Genomic DNA, 19344 nt, shown 5'->3' with positions numbered 1-19344 from the left:
CTGATATCATAACGGTGCCGAGACCTGCCCCAATCATCGTTCACTGGGCAGTGGGGGGACCCCCCCCCCACCCTTGTGGAGGTGTGGCCATGGACACAAATCCAATCTGTTCCTCTCTCCTCCCTCCCTCCATCATCCTCCTCCATCCTCTTCATCCCCCGCACGCCACCTCTTTCTCCATCGGGCGGCAGGGAGGGAAATCGCAGAGGGTCTCTCAGACTCGGCCACGTCGCCACGCGCCATCTGCCGACAGCAGGGGCCGCTCTGTCGGAGACACGGAGACACAGACACGGAGAGACAGATACAGAGACATAGACACGGAGAGACAGACACGGAGACACAGATACGGAGACACAGATACAGAGACACAGATACAGAGACATAGACACGGAGAGACAAACACGGAGAGACAGATACGGAGAGACAGACACGGAGACAGACACGGAGAGACAGATACAGAGACATAGACACGGAGAGACAGATACGGAGACACAGAGACATAGACACGGAGAGACAGACACGGAGAGACAGATACAGAGACATAGACACGGAGAGACAGATACGGAGACACAGATACGGAGACAGATACGAAGACAGATACGGAGACACAGACACGGAGACACAGACACGGAGAGACGGATACAGAGACATAGACACGGAGAGACAGACACGGAGAGACAGATACGGAGAGACAGACACGGAGACACAGACACGGAGACACAGACACGGAGACACAGATACAGAGACATAGACACGGAGAGACAGATACGGAGACACAGATACGGAGACATAGACACGGAGAGACAGACACAGAGAGACAGACACGGAGAGACAGACACGGAGACATAGACACGGAGAGACAGACACGGAGAGACAGATACGAAGAGACAGACACGGAGAGACAGACACGGAGACACAGAGAGACAGATCGAGATGGACGAGTATGAAATTGTGGAAGACGAGCCTTGGTACGATCAACGCGACCTGGAACAGGGTGAGCCTGCTGCACCCTGCTGCACACTGCCGCACCCTGCCGCACCCTGCTGCACTCTGCTGCACACACTGATACTATCACACTCCCTGCTGCACACACACACTGATACTATCACACTCCCTGCTGCACACACACACTGATACTATCACACTACCTGCTGCACACACACTGATACTATCACACTCCCTGCTGCACACACTGATACTATCACACTCCCTGCTGCACACACACTGATACTATCACACTCCCTGCTACACAGACACTGATATTATCACACTCCCTGCTGCACACACTGATACTATCACACTCCCTCCTGCACGCACACTGATACTATCACACTCCTTGCTGCACACACACTGACACTATCACACTCCCTGCTGCACACACACTGATACTATCACACTCCCTGCTGCACACACTGATACTATCACACTCCCTGCTGCACACACACTGATACTATCACACTCCCTGCTGCACACACACACTGATACTATCACACTCCCTGCTGCACACACACTGATACTATCACACTCCCTGCTGCACACACACTGATACTATCACACTCCCTGCTGCACACACACTGATACTATCAAACTCCCTGCTGCACGCACACTGATACGATCAAACTCCCTGCTGCACACACACTGATACTATCACACTCCCTGCTGCAATCACTGAATCTATCACACTCCCTGCTGCACAAACACTGATACTATCAAACTCCCTGCTGCACACACACTGATACTATCACACTCCCTGCTGCACACACTGATACTATCACACTCCCTGCTGCACAGAAACTGATACACACTCCCTGCTGCACACACACTGATACTATCACACTCCTTGCTGCACACACACTGATACTATCACACTCCCTCCTGCACGCACACTGATACTATCACACTCCCTGCTGCACACACACTGATACTATCACACTCCCTGCTGCACCCACACTGATACTACCACACTCCCTGCTGTAAACACACTGATATTATCACACTCCCTTCTGATACTATCACACTCCCTGCTGCACACACACTGATACGATAAAACTCCCTGCTGCACACACACTGATACTATAAGACTCCCTGCTGCACACATACTGATACCATCACACTCCCTCCTGCACACACAGATACTATCACACTCCCTGCTGCACACACACTGATACTATCACACTCCCTGCTGCACACAATGATACTATCACACTCCCTGCTGCACACACTGATACTATCACACTCCCTGCTGCACACACACTGATACTATCACACTCCCTCCTGTACACACACTGATACTATCACAGTCGCTGCTGCACACACTGATACTATCACACTCCCTGCTGCACACACACTGATACCATCACACTCCCTGCTGCACACACACTGATACTATCACATTCCCTGCTGCACACACACTGACACTATCACACTCCCTGCTCCACCGACACTGATACTAACACACTCCCTGCTGCACAACACTGATACACACTCCCTGCTGCACACGCACTGATACTATCACACTCCCTGCTGCACACACTGATACTATCACACTCCCTGCTGCACACACACTGATACTATCACACTCCCTGCTGCACACACACTGATACTATCACACTCCCTGCTACACAGACACTGATATTATCACACTCCCTGCTGCACACACTGATACTATCACACTCCCTGCTGCACACACACTGATACTATCACACTCCTTGCTGCACACACACTGACACTATCACACTCCCTGCTGCACACACACTGATACTATCACATTCCCTGCTCCACCGACACTGATACTAACACACTCCCTGCTGCACAAACACTGATACACACTCCCTGCTGCACACACTGATACTATCACACTCCCTGCTGCACACACACTGATACTATCACACTCCCTGCTGCACACACACTGATACTATCACACTCCCTGCTGCACACACACTGATACTATCACACTCCCTGCTGCACACACTGACACTATCACACTCCCTGCTGCACACACACTGATACTATCACACTCCCTGCTGCACACACACTGATAGGATCAAACTCCCTGCTGCACACACACTGATACTATCACACTCCCTGCTGCAATCACTGAATCTATCACACTCCTTGCTGCACTAACACTGATACTATCAAACTCCCTGCTGCACACACACTGATACTATCACACTCCCTGCTGCACACACACTGATACTATCACACTCCCTCCTGCACGCACACTGATACTATCACACTCCCTGCTGCACACACACTGATACTATCACACTCCCTGCTGCACCCACACTGATACTACCACACTCCCTGCTGTACACACTGATATTATCACACTCCCTACTGCACACACACTGATACTATCACACTCCATGCTGCACACACACTGATACTATCACACTCCCTGCTGTAAACACACTGATACTATCACACTCCCTTCTGATACTATCACACTCCCTGCTGCACACACACTGATTCTATCAAACTCCCTGCTGCACACACACTGATACGATCAAACTCCCTGCTGCACACACACTGATACTATAAGACTCCCTGCTGCACACATACTGATACCATCACACTCCCTCCTGCACACACAGATACTATCACACTCCCTGCTGCACACACTGATACTATCACACTCCCTGCTGCACCAAATGATACTATCACACTCCCTGCTGCACACACACTGATACTATCACACTCCCTTCTGCACACACTGATACTATTACACTCCCTCCTGCACGCACACTGATACTATCACACTCCCTGCTGCACACACACTGATACTATCACATTCCCTGCTGCACACACACTGATACTATCACACTCCCTGCTGCACACACACTGACACTATCACACTCCCTGCTCCACCGACACTGATACTAACACACTCCCTGCTGCACAACACTGATACACACTCCCTGCTGCACACACACTGATACTATCACACTCCCTGCTGTACACACACTGATACTATCACACCCCCTGCTGCACACACTGATACTATCACACTCCTTGCTGCACACACACTGACACTATCACACTCCCTGCTGCACACACACTGATACTATCACACTCCCTGCTGCACACACACTGAATTTATCAAACTCCCTTCTGCACACACCCTGATATACACTCCCTGCTGCACACACACTGATACTATCACACTCCCTGCTGTACACACACTGATACTATCACACCCCCTGCTGCACACACTGATACTATCACACTCCTTGCTGCACACACACTGACACTATCACACTCCCTGCTGCACACACACTGATACTATCACATTCCCTGCTCCACCGACACTGATACTAACACACTCCCTGCTGCACAAACACTGATACACACTCCCTGCTGCACACACTGATACTATCACACTCCCTGCTGCACACACACTGATACTATCACACTCCCTGCTGCACACACACTGATACTATCACACTCCCTCCTGCACGCACACTGATACTATCACACTCCCTGCTGCACACACACTGATACTATCACACTCCCTGCTGCACCCACACTGATACTACCACACTCCCTGCTGTACACACTGATATTATCACACTCCCTGCTGCACACACACTGATACTATCACACTCCATGCTGCACACACACTGATACTATCACACTCCCTGCTGTAAACACACTGATACTATCACACTCCCTTCTGATACTATCACACTCCCTGCTGCACACACACTGATTCTATCAAACTCCCTGCTGCACACACACTGATACGATCAAACTCCCTGCTGCACACACACTGATACTATAAGACTCCCTGCTGCACACATACTGATACCATCACACTCCCTCCTGCACACACAGATACTATCACACTCCCTGCTGCACACACACTGATACTATCACACTCCCTGCTGCACAAAATGATACTATCACACTCCCTGCTGCACACACACTGATACTATCACACTCCCTTCTGCACACACTGATACTATCACACTCCCTGCTGCATCAACACTGATACACATTCCCTGCTGCACACACTGATTCTATCACACTCCCTGCTGTACACACACTGATACTATCACACTCCCTGCTGCACACACACTGATACTATCACATTCCCTGCTGCACACACACTGATACTATCACACTCCCTGCTGCACACACACTGACACTATCACACTCCCTGCTCCACCGACACTGATACTAACACACTCCCTGCTGCACAACACTGATACACACTCCCTGCTGCACACACACTGATACTATCACACTCCCTGCTGTACACACACTGATACTATCACACCCCCTGCTGCACACACTGATACTATCACACTCCTTGCTGCACACACACTGACACTATCACACTCCCTGCTGCACACACACTGATACTATCACACTCCCTGCTGCACACACACTGAATTTATCAAACTCCCTTCTGCACACACCCTGATATACACTCCCTGCTGCACACACACTGATACTATCACACTCCCTGCTGTACACACACTGATACTATCACACCCCCTGCTGCACACACTGATACTATCACACTCCTTGCTGCACACACACTGACACTATCACACTCCCTGCTGCACACACACTGATACTATCACATTCCCTGCTCCACCGACACTGATACTAACACACTCCCTGCTGCACAAACACTGATACACACTCCCTGCTGCACACACTGATACTATCACACTCCCTGCTGCACACACACTGATACTATCACACTCCCTGCTGCACACACACTGATACTATCACACTCCCTTCTGCACACACACTGATATACACTCCCTGCTGCACACATACTGATACTATCAGACTCCCCGCTGCACACACACTGATACTATCACACTCCCTGTTGTACACGCACTGATACAAACACATTCCCTGCTGCACACACACTGATACTATCACACTCCATGCTGCATCAACACTGATACACACTCCCTGCTGCACACACACTGATACCATCACACTCCCTGCTGTACACACACTGATACCATCACACTCCCTGCTGCACACACACTGATACTATCACACTCCTCCTCGAGATGTAAGTCATCATATCCTTCCTCCCACACAGACGGGGCGAGATGGGGCGAGATGGGGGTGCAGATACGGTGCGTCTGAACTCTCTGGAATCCGCCCCACGTAGGTCATAACCCAATGCGCCAGGCAATAATCCGGTGATTAGAGAGGAGCTAAACGGGCGAACCGAGCTCACAAGACGACAAGTAAACACTGGGCGATGTCTTCCTCTCGTAGGCCTTCATCTTTGACACCGACCCAATAGTTGCAAATTGCTCGGACCCCCCTGAGCCTCTGATGCCCGTGACAATGATGGAGGTTTGTCTTTTCGGGGGGGGGGGGGGGGTGACTTGATTTGGTGTTCGATCGCGTCGGTGCAAAATGTTGCCGTTCACTCTGCTGACAAGCGCGACGAATCGCCAGTGATTGTGACTGTGATTCTGGCCGGCCGGGTTACCCCTTGGAAGCGGGCGTCATGGCCCAATGGGCTTGGCTCGGCAAACAAACTCCTCACTCCGATCGCAATCCGCCGTCGACGGGGTAAATTGATGACCGCGTACGAGCCGATCTCGATTCGAAGCTTTCGTGACTGCAGGAATCTCACACTCTCTGGTTCTCTCGGCAAGGTCGCGTAGTTGGAAAAAACAACAGATCGCGACGTTTCGATCGCAACACAAGCAATCGTCATCAGGTGATTGCACGGACTCTCAGCAATCGTCATCAGGTGATTGCACGGACTCTCAGCAATCGTCATCAGGTTTATTGCACGAACTCTCAGCAATCGTCATCAGGTTTATTGCTTGTGTTGCGATCGAAACATCGTGATCTATTATTTTCCTACCGACGTGACTTTACCGAAAGAACGAAAGAGCGTGCGTACGGACTGACCGCGCGTGCGTACGTGTTGAACTTCTATCACGCCGTACGTAGCGGCCAACCGCGCTAATCGTCGCCACCGCCGCCCCTCCACGCAGACCTCCAGCTGGCGGCCGAGCTGGGAAAGACGCTGTTGGAGCGCAACACGGAGCTGGAGGAGACGCTGCAGCAGATGTACGCCGCCAACCAGGAGCAGGCGCAGGAGCTCGAGGTAGGGCACACGCACGGACTCCTAGCGGACTCTCAGACTCCTAGCGGACTCACAGACTCACAGACTCCTCACGGACTCAGACTCCTCACGGACTCAGGGACTCTTCGTGGACTCACAGACTCCTCGTGGACTATCAGACTCTAAGACTCCTCACGGACTCAGGGACTCCTCGTGGACTCAGGCACTCTAAGACTCCACGTGGACTCTCAGACTCCTAGCGGACTCAGGGACTCCACGTGGACTCAGGGACTCCTCGTGGACTCAGGGACTCCTAGCGGACTCGGGGACTCTTCGTGGACTCAGGGACTCCTCAGGGACTCAGGGACTCCTCGTGGACTCAGGGACTCCTCGTGGACTCAGGGACTCCACGTGGACTCACAGACTCCTAGCGGACTCAGGGACTCAGGGACTCCTCATGGACTCAGGGACTCCACGTGGACTCAGGGACTCAGGGACTCCTCGTGGACTCTCAGACTCCTAGCGGACTCAGGGACTCCTCATGGACTCAGGGACTCCACGTGGACTCAGGGACTCAGGGACTCCTCGTGGACTCTCAGACTCCTAGCGGACTCAGTGACTCCTCGTGGACTCAGGGACGCCTAGCGGACTCAGGGACTCACAGACTCCTAGCGGACTCACAGACTCCTCGTGGACTTAGGGACTCCTCTTGGACTAACGGACTCACAGACTCCTCATGGACTATCAGACTCTAAGACTTCTCACGGACTCAGGGACTCCACGTGGACTCAGGGACTCCACGTGGACTCAGAGACTCCTCGTGGACTCAGGGACTCTCAGACGCCACGTGGACTCTCAGACTCCTAGCGGACTCAGGGACTCCTCGTGGACTCCTCGTGGACTCAGGGACTCCACGTGGACTCAGGGACTCCACGTGGACTCAGGGACTCCTCGTGGACTCAGGGACTCTCACGGCTCCTAGCGGACTTTGAGATCTTTGTCTTTTTGAGTGGGAAGCGGCGGTGTAGCGCTACGCTGCGCTACCAACCTGGTGAACCGGGTTCGACCCCTGCTCACGGCCAACACCGGTGACGATTATCTGGGCCGGTCCTGGGCCTCGCCTAGGTCGACTCGGCCTCAAATGAGTACCTGGGTGCGGTGCGTAGTAAACATCGCCGCTGGGGAGACGAAAAAAAATGTTCCCCCCACCCCCCACCTCCCCTTTTTGTGTTGCTTTGCTTTGTGTTTGCAAGAGGGTTTTTAGATTCTTAAAAATAAATAGATATTGAAAACGAATTGCTTTGTTGTTGTGTTTAGATCAGGGGTGTCCAAACTACGGCCCGCGGGCCAACTGCGGCCCGCCATCCATTTTCAATTGGCCCGTATCAAAGTCTAAAAAATATAATGGACTATGGCCCACTGTATTGCACCTCTTAGTTTAAAACTAGGTGGCGCTATTGTCTTGAACAAGGCAGCGTCTCCACAAAGCAAGCAATCGAAGAAAAAAAATGCTCAGGGTCACCAGAAATGCCGGAACCGAAGAGACGCAAGATTGCAAGCGAGTGCAGAAAATTTCGGACTCGGTGGAAAAATCAATATTTTTTCATAGAAACCAAGGGGGAAAGTGTGTTTGTTTGATTTGCAATGAGAGTGTTGCCGTGCTGAAAGAGTAGAATGTACGACGGCATTATGAAACGAAACATCAGACCTTCACGTCCTACACTGGCGCCGAGCGGAGAGAGAAGGTAAAGCAAATGGCAAGCTAGCCTGCTAACGCAGCAGCAGGGGTTTTTTTTCCGTGCTAACAAAGCTCAAGAAAATACAACAATAGCCAGTTATGAAGTAGCTCAACTCATTGCCCTACACGGGAAACCTTTCTCAGGTGGTGCCTTCATCAAACAACGCCTCGCTAATGTCGTGGGAATAATGTGCCCGGAGAAAATGCAGGATTTCAACGATGTTAGTATGTCCAGAAATACGGTTGTGCGGCGAATTGAAGACTTGTCGGCGAACTTAAAACAGCAAGTGTCAGATAAAGCTTGTGCTTTCGATTTTTACTCGATTGCATGTGATGAGAGCACAGATGCCACGGACACTGCACAGCTGTAATTTTTTTTGCGGGGAGTTGATGATAATTTTTGCATTACGGAGGAACCGCTCGATCTTCGGAGTCTAAAGGGAACAACAACTGGGAAGGACATGTTTTGAAGCTGTGTCAGATGCAATTGACCAGGCTGGACTTAAATGGGACAAGCTGTGTGGAATTACAACGGATGGGGCTCCAGCAATGACAGGCGGGCGCAAAGGAACGGCCGCTATGGTGAGTGCCAAGGTGCGGGAGAGCGGAGGTGAGGCTGTCAAAATGGACCGTATCATCCACCAAGAAGCCCTCTGTGCCAAGATAATCCAGCTTGGCGATGTGATGAACACAGTTGTGAAAACTGTCAACAAAAATTCGGGCACGAGGGCTTTACCACAGAGAATTTCAAGCGTTCCTCTCTGATGTCGATGCTGAAGTGCGCTGGCTCAGTCGCGGCTCCGTGCTGCAGCGGTTTCATTCCCTGAGATCAAATATCGACAAGTTTTTGAAAGAAAAGGGCAGACCTCTCCATGAGATCAGTGACCCTTTATGGTTGGCAGACCTGGCTGTTTTAGTTGATCTCACTGATCATCTCAACACCCCGAACAAGAGACTACAAGGCAAAGAGCAGCTGGTACCACAGCTGCATGCGCACATAAAAGCATTCCGTGCGAAGCTCCGTCTCTTCGAGTCACAACTGCGCAACTTCAATGTAGCGCACTTCCCCACGCTGACCCAAATCAAATGCGCATTTCCAAATGCCAAGCTCTCTGCAAAAATGGGAGAATGTGTGTCTGTGATCACATCTCTCATGACAGAATTCAGTCGGCGCTTCCAAGATTTTTCTTTCATTGAGAAGGAAATCACACCGTTTGCGGCTCCGTTTTCAATGGATGCATTAAACACGGTAGGACCAACACCTCGGCCGTAGCAGATCATTGTTCTAATTCAGTAGGCTCACATGCCATTGACTTTTCCAAGACGGAGGTTCTTTGTAAGCCATCTGGCTTCCATGAGAGATTCGTTCATGAGGCTATCCACATATACAAACACAGAGACAATTTCAACCGAGAAGATGGATTCTATCTTAGCAATCATTGGAAAGATTTGATAAATCATTTCAGTTCTTGATTGATTGTTCACGCTTACAGTGGCTTTCAGACAGCATACATAAAAACAAATTTCGTCTCCCCCCTCCTCTTTTCAAAAAATAGATGGACTAGTCCTGGCAAACTGCCAATCGTTGCGCGTGACGCAAACGTTATTTTTATATATATATAAATAAATAAATATGCCGTTTTCAAAATAAATTTATGCAAACCGACACACCTGATGATGACCGTTTGAGTTATGGTCGAAACGTCGTGAGAATTTTTTATTGTTTTATATATATTTTGTTATTTTGTTGTTTCTCTTCAACGTGACTTTACCGAAAAAACTAAGAATATGAATTACTGCAGTCACGAAAGCTTTAAATCAAAATTTAAGTGGAGGAGAGTCTGCAATTAGAACTGATCGAAATTCAGTGTGATGCTTCTCTGAAGAATCAGCATCAGCTTCTCTCCCTACCTGGCTTCTACCGGAGCTTGGAAAAGGCCTCTGATGAGACGCCACGCAAAACGAATGATGAGTCTGTTCGGCTCAACATACATCTGTGAGCAGACATTCTCTCTGTTAACGCTGAACAAAAGCAGACTGAGAACCAGGACGTTCGACAGCCATCTCCGTGACGTCCTTCGCATCTCAACCACCAAACTTACTCCTCCTGACCTGCCAGCTATCCTTCAGACCAAAGCGCAGCATCACTGCTCCCACTGAGCGCAACATTCTTCCCATTACAGGTGAGTTAAAAATATACACGCAGTTTTCATTTGTTAATAAGCCCAATTACTTAATAAATTCGGTCAGTTAAAGTTGATGACAATTTTTTAACAAACGTTAGTTGATGTGTTAACAAGCCCAATAATTTATTTGTGTAATAAGCTTGAAATATCCACACCCCTTATTTCTCTTCTTGTCTCTCCCTTCATGCAGGACAATGAAGGGGGATGAGCACCCTAAGAACCAATCTGAGGCTGTCACTGAGAGAATGACCTGGCAACCTTTTTGTATAAAAATAAAATGAAAATCTACTTATGGAGAGCTATGATGGAGGCTTTTTTTCTTCAAACATGTCCAATTATCAAACGTAATTTACCTGCATTTAATTGATTTTGCCAATATTAGTGCATGAGAAGTGAGGCAGTATACCTCACGTCTAGTGAGTAGCCCAGTCCTTCGTATATTTTTCTGTATGTGGCCCTCGGGAAAAAAAAGTTTGGACACCCCTGGTTTAGATGATGACCGTTTGTGTTACAGTAGAAACGTCGTGAGAATTGTATTGTTTTATATATATTTTATTATTTTATTGTTATATATATTTTATTATTTTATTGTTTCCCTTCAACGTGACTTTACCGAAAGAACTAAGAATACGTGTTTAGTTTGTTGTCCTTCACCACGCCCACCACTCGCCCCCCCCCCTCCGCACCCTCTAGCCGAACACGATTGTACTATCGTTTTTTTGTTGTTGTAATAATACAAAAAAAACAACTGTTGAACTTCTTTCACACCGCACGTAGCCAAACCCGCGTTAATCGGAGTGCGCGGGGTGACGGCGACAAACTGAACGCAAACAAAAACATAACCGCGCGCTCTCTGCAGCCGTCTGGAACGCTCTTCCGATTTGAGGAAGCCACTTTCAAATCAACCGGATTTGAAGCGAATTTCTCACGGACTGCTTAGTTCGTTGTCATGTTTAATTCGTTGTCCTTCTCCCCCCATCCCCCCGCGCCTCCGATTAGCGCGCTTGGCTACGCGCGGCGCGAAAAGAAGGTCAACGTGCGGCAACATTGTCAATGTGCCCGGTTCTCGCGAGGGCAAGTCGCTGTTCCGGCGACGAGAGTTCCCGAACAGGCACGCAGTCCGACCACGTCACCGAACAAAACGTCAAACAAGGAAGACAAAGCGCCCCAAAACGCACGGACTCCGCAAACGCTTCCCGACGGCATTCTGTCGTCGGGAAACATTTAACGAGCGGCGCGGGAAGCCGACGCCTTGGTTTTTACTTTTGTGCGACTGGTTTCCCTCCGTCGTTGATCCTCATTATTATTTTAGCCCGCAGGTTCTGGGCGACAACCGCCCGTGGTCAATGCGGCCGCTTTCTCAGTCGGCCGATTCGCGAACGGCAAACGCGGACTTGACGCGCACAGGGCCAGAGCTGACGCTTCGACGCCTTCAAAGTGCTCGACAAACACGCGCGGACTCCCGCAACGGACGCGCGCGCGCGCGCGCGCGCCCGTGTCAAATGCACGCGCGCCCGTGTCGACGCACGCACACTCACGTGTTCATGCACACACCCACGTGTTCGCCCGTGTCACTGCACACACGCTCACGTGTTCGCCCGTGTCGACGCACACACACTCACGTGTTCGCCCGTGTCAATGCACACGCACTCACGTGTTCATGCACACACCCACGTGTCAATGCACACACTCACGTGTTCGCCAGTGTCGACGCACACGCACTCACGTGTTCGCCCGTATCTCTGCACACACACTCACGTGTTCGCCCGTGTCTCTGCACACACTCACGTGTTCATGCACATACCCACGTGTCAATGCACGCACCCACGTGTTCGCCAGTGTCCATGCACACAGCCACGTGTTCGCCCGTGTCACTGCACACGCACTCACGTGTTCACCCGTGTCAATGCACACACCCAGGTGTTCCCCGTGTCACTGCACACACACCCACGTGTTCACCCGTGTCAATGCACACGCACTCACACACCGCAACAACACATTCGCCCGTGTGTCCCCCCCTCCCCCCTCTCCCCCCCCCACAATACGCCCTCCCCCGTCCCAGTACCAGAGCCGGCAGGCGGAGCTGCTCCGCCAGGTGAACGAGCAGCACGCGCGCGTGTACGAGCAGCTGGATGCCGCCTCGCGCGACCTCGAGGTGGCCAACCAGCGGCTACTGCTCGAGAACAAGGCCGGCCAGCACCGGGTGGAGAGGTGCTACTGTGGGGGGTGGGGGTGGTGGTGGTGGTGGTGGGGGTGCTTAATAGGTGCTCGCTAACAACGCTCGTTCGTTTGAACTTGCGTTGATTCGTTCATTCGTCTGAGCAAAAACTCCCGGTTTGATTCCGCAGAAAGGGGGTGAGAGGTTTTTTTTTATTTTTCGTTGCTTTGATACTGGCGTGAGAAAGGGTCCCATGATATCATCCGTCGTCACCATCGCCATGATTGTAGCTGCTCACCGCGAGCTATGAATGCTCTGCTACGTGTGGCATTGCCCTTGTCCTGTTCGCATTGTGTTTTTTGTGTGTGTAGTTTGGTTGAGTTCGACGTCTCCCATCTTCTTGCTGCATTTGCCTCCGTGCAGTTTGGCGTTCTCTGTGCGCTATGCGCGTTGGTGTCCCTCTGTGTGTTCCCTCGCTGTGTGTTTCACCCCGTTTCCACCCGATGATGAGCGCTTGCGTTCGAAACGTCGTGATTCGTTTTAATCTAATTTTATTTATTTCTATTTTTATTTCATTCCCACGCACGTGACTTTACCGGAAAAAAAGAAACCAATGAGTGGAGTTATTTGTGCAGTCACGAAAGCTTCAAATCTAGAATTGTCCTGGCACTGTTCGCCGTTTTGGCGCGTTGCTCTCTCTTGTCTCTGACACCGCCGGTGGTGAGACTGGACCTTGAAGAAGTCTGCCGTCTCTTGGTGTAGGCCAAGCAGTGTCAGAGACGATGCAAGTCGATTAAGCAGAGCGCGCTTGTGTTTGCATGTTCGCCACAAAGTAACGAGGGTGTGCGGTTAACGCAGTAACTTGACTCCTCGCAAGAGGCAACCCCTGTTTCAATGCCAGAAAGTGTCCACACCTATTCTTATTTTTGCATACTCGTTCGTCGACCCCGATCGTGGCCAAGCCTGAAGAATCCCAATCAACAGAGAGACGAACGACGAAGCACAAACAATTAAAATCGTTGCACACGACCTCCTGTACACCCGCCGAGGGCGGGCAACATCTCGCCACGCTCCCACGCCGTGTCTCTGCCCTGTGCCGGCAGGCTCACCGTCACCGTGCAAGACCTCCAGGACCAGGTGGAGGAGCTGCAGCTGCGGCTGGAGGAGTTGTCGGCGCGGGGAAGGGGGTCGCACCCGGGCAGGGCGCACGCCCGCGACGCGCGGGACCTCACGGAGACCCCCAGGGGGTCGTCCGTGCCGCGCAGGTGAGCCGCGTGCTTGTTGGGGGGCGGGGCGGTGGATGGATGGGGCGGTTGTGGGGGGGGGGTAGCGACGGGACCGACGGGACCGACGGGAGCCCCCCCCCCCTCCCACCTGCCTCTGCTTGCGACGTGCCACGTGACTCGGCGGGAGTGGCGCAGCGTGCGATTGGCCTGGGGTCGTGGTGTAAGGAAAGATGCGGGGGGGGGCGGCTCCAATTTTTAACGCACCTCCCCCTCCGCCCGCACCTCCACCTATGGCGCAGTTGCACCGCCTGCACGCTCGGAAGCTGCGCCCCTGCGCTACGCTGCGACGGCACGCAGACTCGCACGGCGCACTGTGCACCGCGCGTCGCCAAACGGAGACGCGGAGGGCTTGGCGAGGCTCTTCCGGCTGAACAAGAGTGATATAATTGTAGTGCCGTGAATTTACTCGGACGACAACCGCCTTTCTATCCACCGTCACTTTTATTTCCATCGTTCCGCACACGCTGTATAATTTCTCCTCTTCGCGCTCCGCCAACTCGGACACTCCGATTCACCTCGGCACCGTCCGCTCATGCTCCTTCCACACACAGTGGTTCTCTCTCTAGCTCCTCACACACAGTGTCTCCTCTATCTCTTCACACACAGTGTCTCCTCTATCTCTTCACACGCAGTGACTTCCTCTATCTCCGCACACACAGTGACTTGTCTGTTTATTCACACACAGTGACTTCCTCTATCTCCGCACACACAGTGACTTGCCTGTCTATTCACACACAGTGACTTCCTCTATCTCCGCACACACAGTGACTTGCCTGTCTATTCACACGCAGTGACTCTAGCTATCTCCGCACACACAGTGACTCTATCTGTAACTCTCCCTGTACCTATCTCCCCCGTAACTACCTCTCTGCTGACGCTAACTCTCCCTATCACTATTTGCCGTCCTTTGGGTTCGGCTTACCAATCTATTCTTCCCTATCATTTGCATCTATCTTCGCATCTCTCCACCTCTTGCCTACAACTGCCCAACAACAACTCAACTCCCCGTTCAAATCACCTAGCGTTTTATCCCCTTTCCAATCAGCCTTAATTAATTGCCACGTGGCTCGCTGGCATTTTCCCACCAGCTCGTACCTGTCCAACGGTCCAGACTTCGCGACGCCGCCACTTAACGTTAACAGCCTCTCGACCAATCACAGCCCTCGTGCCATGACTCCTTTAATTACTTCGGTTTGTTTATGCCGCCCGTAACTCCACCACCTGCTCGACCTTATGTGACCCACTCTGCTTGTATGTCTGTATGTACTGTATGTGGCCAATTTACCTATGCGTATCTTTTACTCCACTACATAATCATGATAACGGCTCACTCCCAGGCTGACGTTCTCCTTGGTTTAGAACTGCTGTTGGCGTCTCGGTTTGTCATCCTTCCCCCCCCCCCCGATGCGTCTTGCGTATCGCCGACCGGCTCCCGGTTTAACCGACGGGCGTCGTTCGCCCGCAGGAGCGCGTCGTGCGGGGCGCTGCCGGACCGCCCCGTGTCGTCCGGGCACCGCGGCCACCACGAGCGTCGCCGCCTCCCGCCGTCGCCGCCGCCGCCGCCGCCACGCGACTTGGCCTCCGAGCTGGCCCTCGAGCGCCGCCGGCGCCTCGCGGCCGAGGCGACCCTCGAGTCGGCCGACCGCGACCGCAGCGCGGCCCTCGCGGCGCTCGCGGAGGAGCTGCCGGCCGCCCGCGACCGCGCCGCCGCGCTCGAGGCCGAGCTGCGGGAGCTGCGGGCGAGGGCCGCCGCCCGCCGCCGGCGCGACGGCGCCGCCGCCGCCGCCGGCGCCAGCGGGAGGAGGCCCTCGCCGACGCGCGACGTCGACCTCTTCGTCGCGGCCGCCAAGCACGTGCCCGAAAGCGACGACGGCGGAGGCGGCGGAGGCGGAGGCGCCGGGCCGACGCCGGGCGGAACCGGCGACGGCGGGGACGGAGCGCCGGGGCTCGGCGTGCGGAAGAGCAGCAGCGAGACGGCGCTGGACGCCATCGGAGGGGACGGCGGGCGCACGGCGAGGGGCTTGGGCGGCTTGGGCGGCATGAGCATCCTGAGCGAGGTGGACGAGCGCTACCACGCGCTGCTGGAGCGCTACGACGAGCTTCTCGCGCGCCAGCGGCGCCCCAGCTTCGTCGCCGCGGCCGCCGCGGGCGCCGCGCTCCGAGCGGGGCGCAGCGCCAACGCGGCCGTGCAGACGGCGGCGGAGGTCAGCGGTGACGACGGCGGCGGCGGCGGCAGCGGCGGCGACGGCGGCGGCGGAGACGGCGGCGATGGCAGAGGCGTCAAACTCCAGCGCCGGCTGAGCCAGCACCAGCCGGAGTACAAGGCGCTGTTCGAAGAGATTTTCTTGCGCATTCAAAGGAGCCGAGCTGCGGACGACACGGAGCCCTGACACGGAGCTCTCATACGGAGCCCTGACACGGAGCTCTGATACGGAGCGCCGACACGGAGCTCTGACACGGAGCCCCCACACGGAGCCCCCACACGGAGCCCCCACACGGAGCCCCGACACGGAGTCCTGACACGGAGCCCCGACACGGAGCTCTGACACGGAGCCCCGACACGGAGCTCTGACACAGAGCTCTGATACGGAGCCTCCACACGGAGCCCTGACACGGAGTCCTGACACGGAGCCCCGACACGGAGCTCTGACACGGAGCCCCGACACGGAGCTCTGACACGGAGCTCCGACACGGAGCTCTGCCCCGGGCCCCGACACGGAGCTCTGACACAAAGCCCCGACACGGAGCCCCGACACGGAGCCCCGACACGGAGCCCTGACACTGAGTCCCGACACGGAGCTCTGACACGGAGCCCTGACACGGAGCCCCGACACGGAGCCCCAACACGGAGCTCCGACACGGAGCTCTGACACGGAGCCCCGACACGGAGCTCTGACACAAAGCCCCGACACGGAGCCCTGACACTGAGTCCCGACACGGAGCCCAGACACGGAGCTCTGACACGGAGCCCTGACACAGAGCTCTGACACGGAGCCCCGATACGGAGCCCCGACACAGAGCCCTGACACAGAGCCCTGACACGGAGCCCCGACACGGAGCTCTGACACGGAGCCCCGACACGGAGCCCCAACACGGAGCTCCGACACGGAGCTCTGCCCCGGGCCCCGACACGGAGCTCTGACACAAAGCCCCGACACGGAGCCCCGACACGGAGCCCCGACACGGAGCCCTGACACTGAGTCCCGACACGGAGCTCTGACACGGAGCCCTGACACGGAGCCCTGACACGGAGCCCCGACACGGAGCCCCGACACGGAGCCCCGACACGGAGCTCTGACACAAAGCCCCGACACGGAGCCCCGACACGGAGCCCTGACACGGAGCCCTGACACTGAGTCCCGACACGGAGCTCTGACACGGAGCCCTGACACGGAGCCCTGACACGGAGCCCCGACACGGAGCCCCGACACGGAGCCCTGACACGGAGAAGGGAATTCCCAAAATGCCGGTTTTTGTTGGGTTAGAATCGCGTAAATATATAAATGTGTCGTTAAGCCCACCACCACCCGACACAGCCAACTAGTAAGGTTTGTCACTTAAAAAGAACGTGGCCAATTCGTTGCTAGTACAGCAACACCAGTTGTGCGTTGGAGAACAAACCTTAATTGGCTGTGTCAGGTGGTGGCGGGTTTCACGACACATTTATATATTTACGCGATTCTAACCCCAAACAAACCTGTAACACGGATGATATTGGTCGCGAAAGCCTACGTGTTGAAGGGAATTCACGTGCGCCGTTTTCATCGACGTTTTCCAACCAAAGGTTGAAAGCGTTCACGCATTACGTGTCTGCCCGTCTGTCTCTCTGTAACGTGACGACCAAATTGCTCTCGCAAAGAGGATCAAAACTCCTTTCCAACTAAGGTTGCAAAATGCTGAATGCGCACCTTTGTCCGTCCGTCCGTCACGTTGTCCGTCCATCCGTCCGTCGGTAACTTGGGGTCACGACAACTCTCTCAAAGACGACCCAACACGAACGGAAACTTTTGAGCGCACGGTTGCGTTGCCGCTAGTCACTCTAACCGAGTGAGCGATGAAACATGCGGGACACGAGCCCAGAGCAAAATGAGGGCGGCCACCACCCAGACACAGCCAATTTAGTAGTAAGGGTTGTAACGTAAACGGAACGTGGCCAATTCGTTACTAGTACAGCACACCGGTGTGTTGGAGAGCAAAGTCACAACTTTAATATTTTTTGTAACATTCATCCAATGTTGTGGCTTTACACTCCAACACACAACCGGTGCGCTGTACTAGCAACGAATTGGCCGCGTTCTGTTAACGTGACAGACCTTACTACTAATTGGCTGTGTCGGGTGGTAGCGGGTTTAACGACACGGCATTTATATATTTACACGATATAACCCACAAAACCCCCTATTATGGACCTATTCTTATTTTTTTCAGAGTTCAGCCACTAACCGGCCGTGTGTTGGAGAGTAAAACCCACAACAACATTTAACGAGAGCAAGTCACCGTGACGCTTCGCCGGGAAATTCAACCGATTGTGTCGGTGGGGTCGAGAAACATCCCGGGGAAGGAGTCATTAGTGGAAGGCGCTCCCCTCCCGTAACATTCCAAGATTTTATTTTCTCTGGAGCAAATATCAATGAAATACCATTTTTCTGAAATACATTTTTTTATTAAAAAAAAAATACAATTTGGGGGGGGGGGGGTGGGGCGGGGTGGTGGATAGTGGGGGGGAGGCAGTCAATGGAGGCTAGAGATGGACCCTCCAATATCTCTCGCCGAGTCGGGCCTGTTGCAGTGAGGTCTTACCAAGACGTGCGTGGTTGTCACTTTTAGAGCCGCCGGCTTGCTCCGTGAGGCCCTGATGGCCAGGCCGAAGTCACTCAGCCACCCACGATGCGCTTGGGTTCTCATGGTGAACGCGA

At 53.6% G+C, this 19344-nt stretch overlaps 1 protein-coding gene across 1 annotated transcript; it reads left to right on the top strand.

The window, feature by feature from the left end:
* Positions 1-241: 241 nt before the first annotated feature.
* CDR2L (cerebellar degeneration related protein 2 like) lies at positions 242-18312 on the top strand. The gene is made up of 5 exons (XM_032976071.2): positions 242-994; positions 6990-7102; positions 13047-13195; positions 14246-14407; positions 15894-18312. Exons 1-5 carry the CDS (start codon positions 934-936, stop codon positions 16816-16818), a joined length of 1410 nt encoding a protein of 469 aa, XP_032831962.1. The 5' UTR covers positions 242-933; the 3' UTR covers positions 16819-18312.
* The last annotated feature ends 1032 nt before the right edge of the window (positions 18313-19344 follow it).

This window comes from Petromyzon marinus, chromosome 58, assembly GCF_048934315.1.
Source record: "Petromyzon marinus isolate PM22_M1 ecotype Great Lakes invasive population chromosome 58, UKy_Petmar_22M1.pri1.0, whole genome shotgun sequence".
NCBI classification, from domain to species: Eukaryota; Metazoa; Chordata; class Hyperoartia; order Petromyzontiformes; family Petromyzontidae; genus Petromyzon; species Petromyzon marinus.
This window is presented reverse-complemented; position numbering and strand designations above follow the sequence as displayed.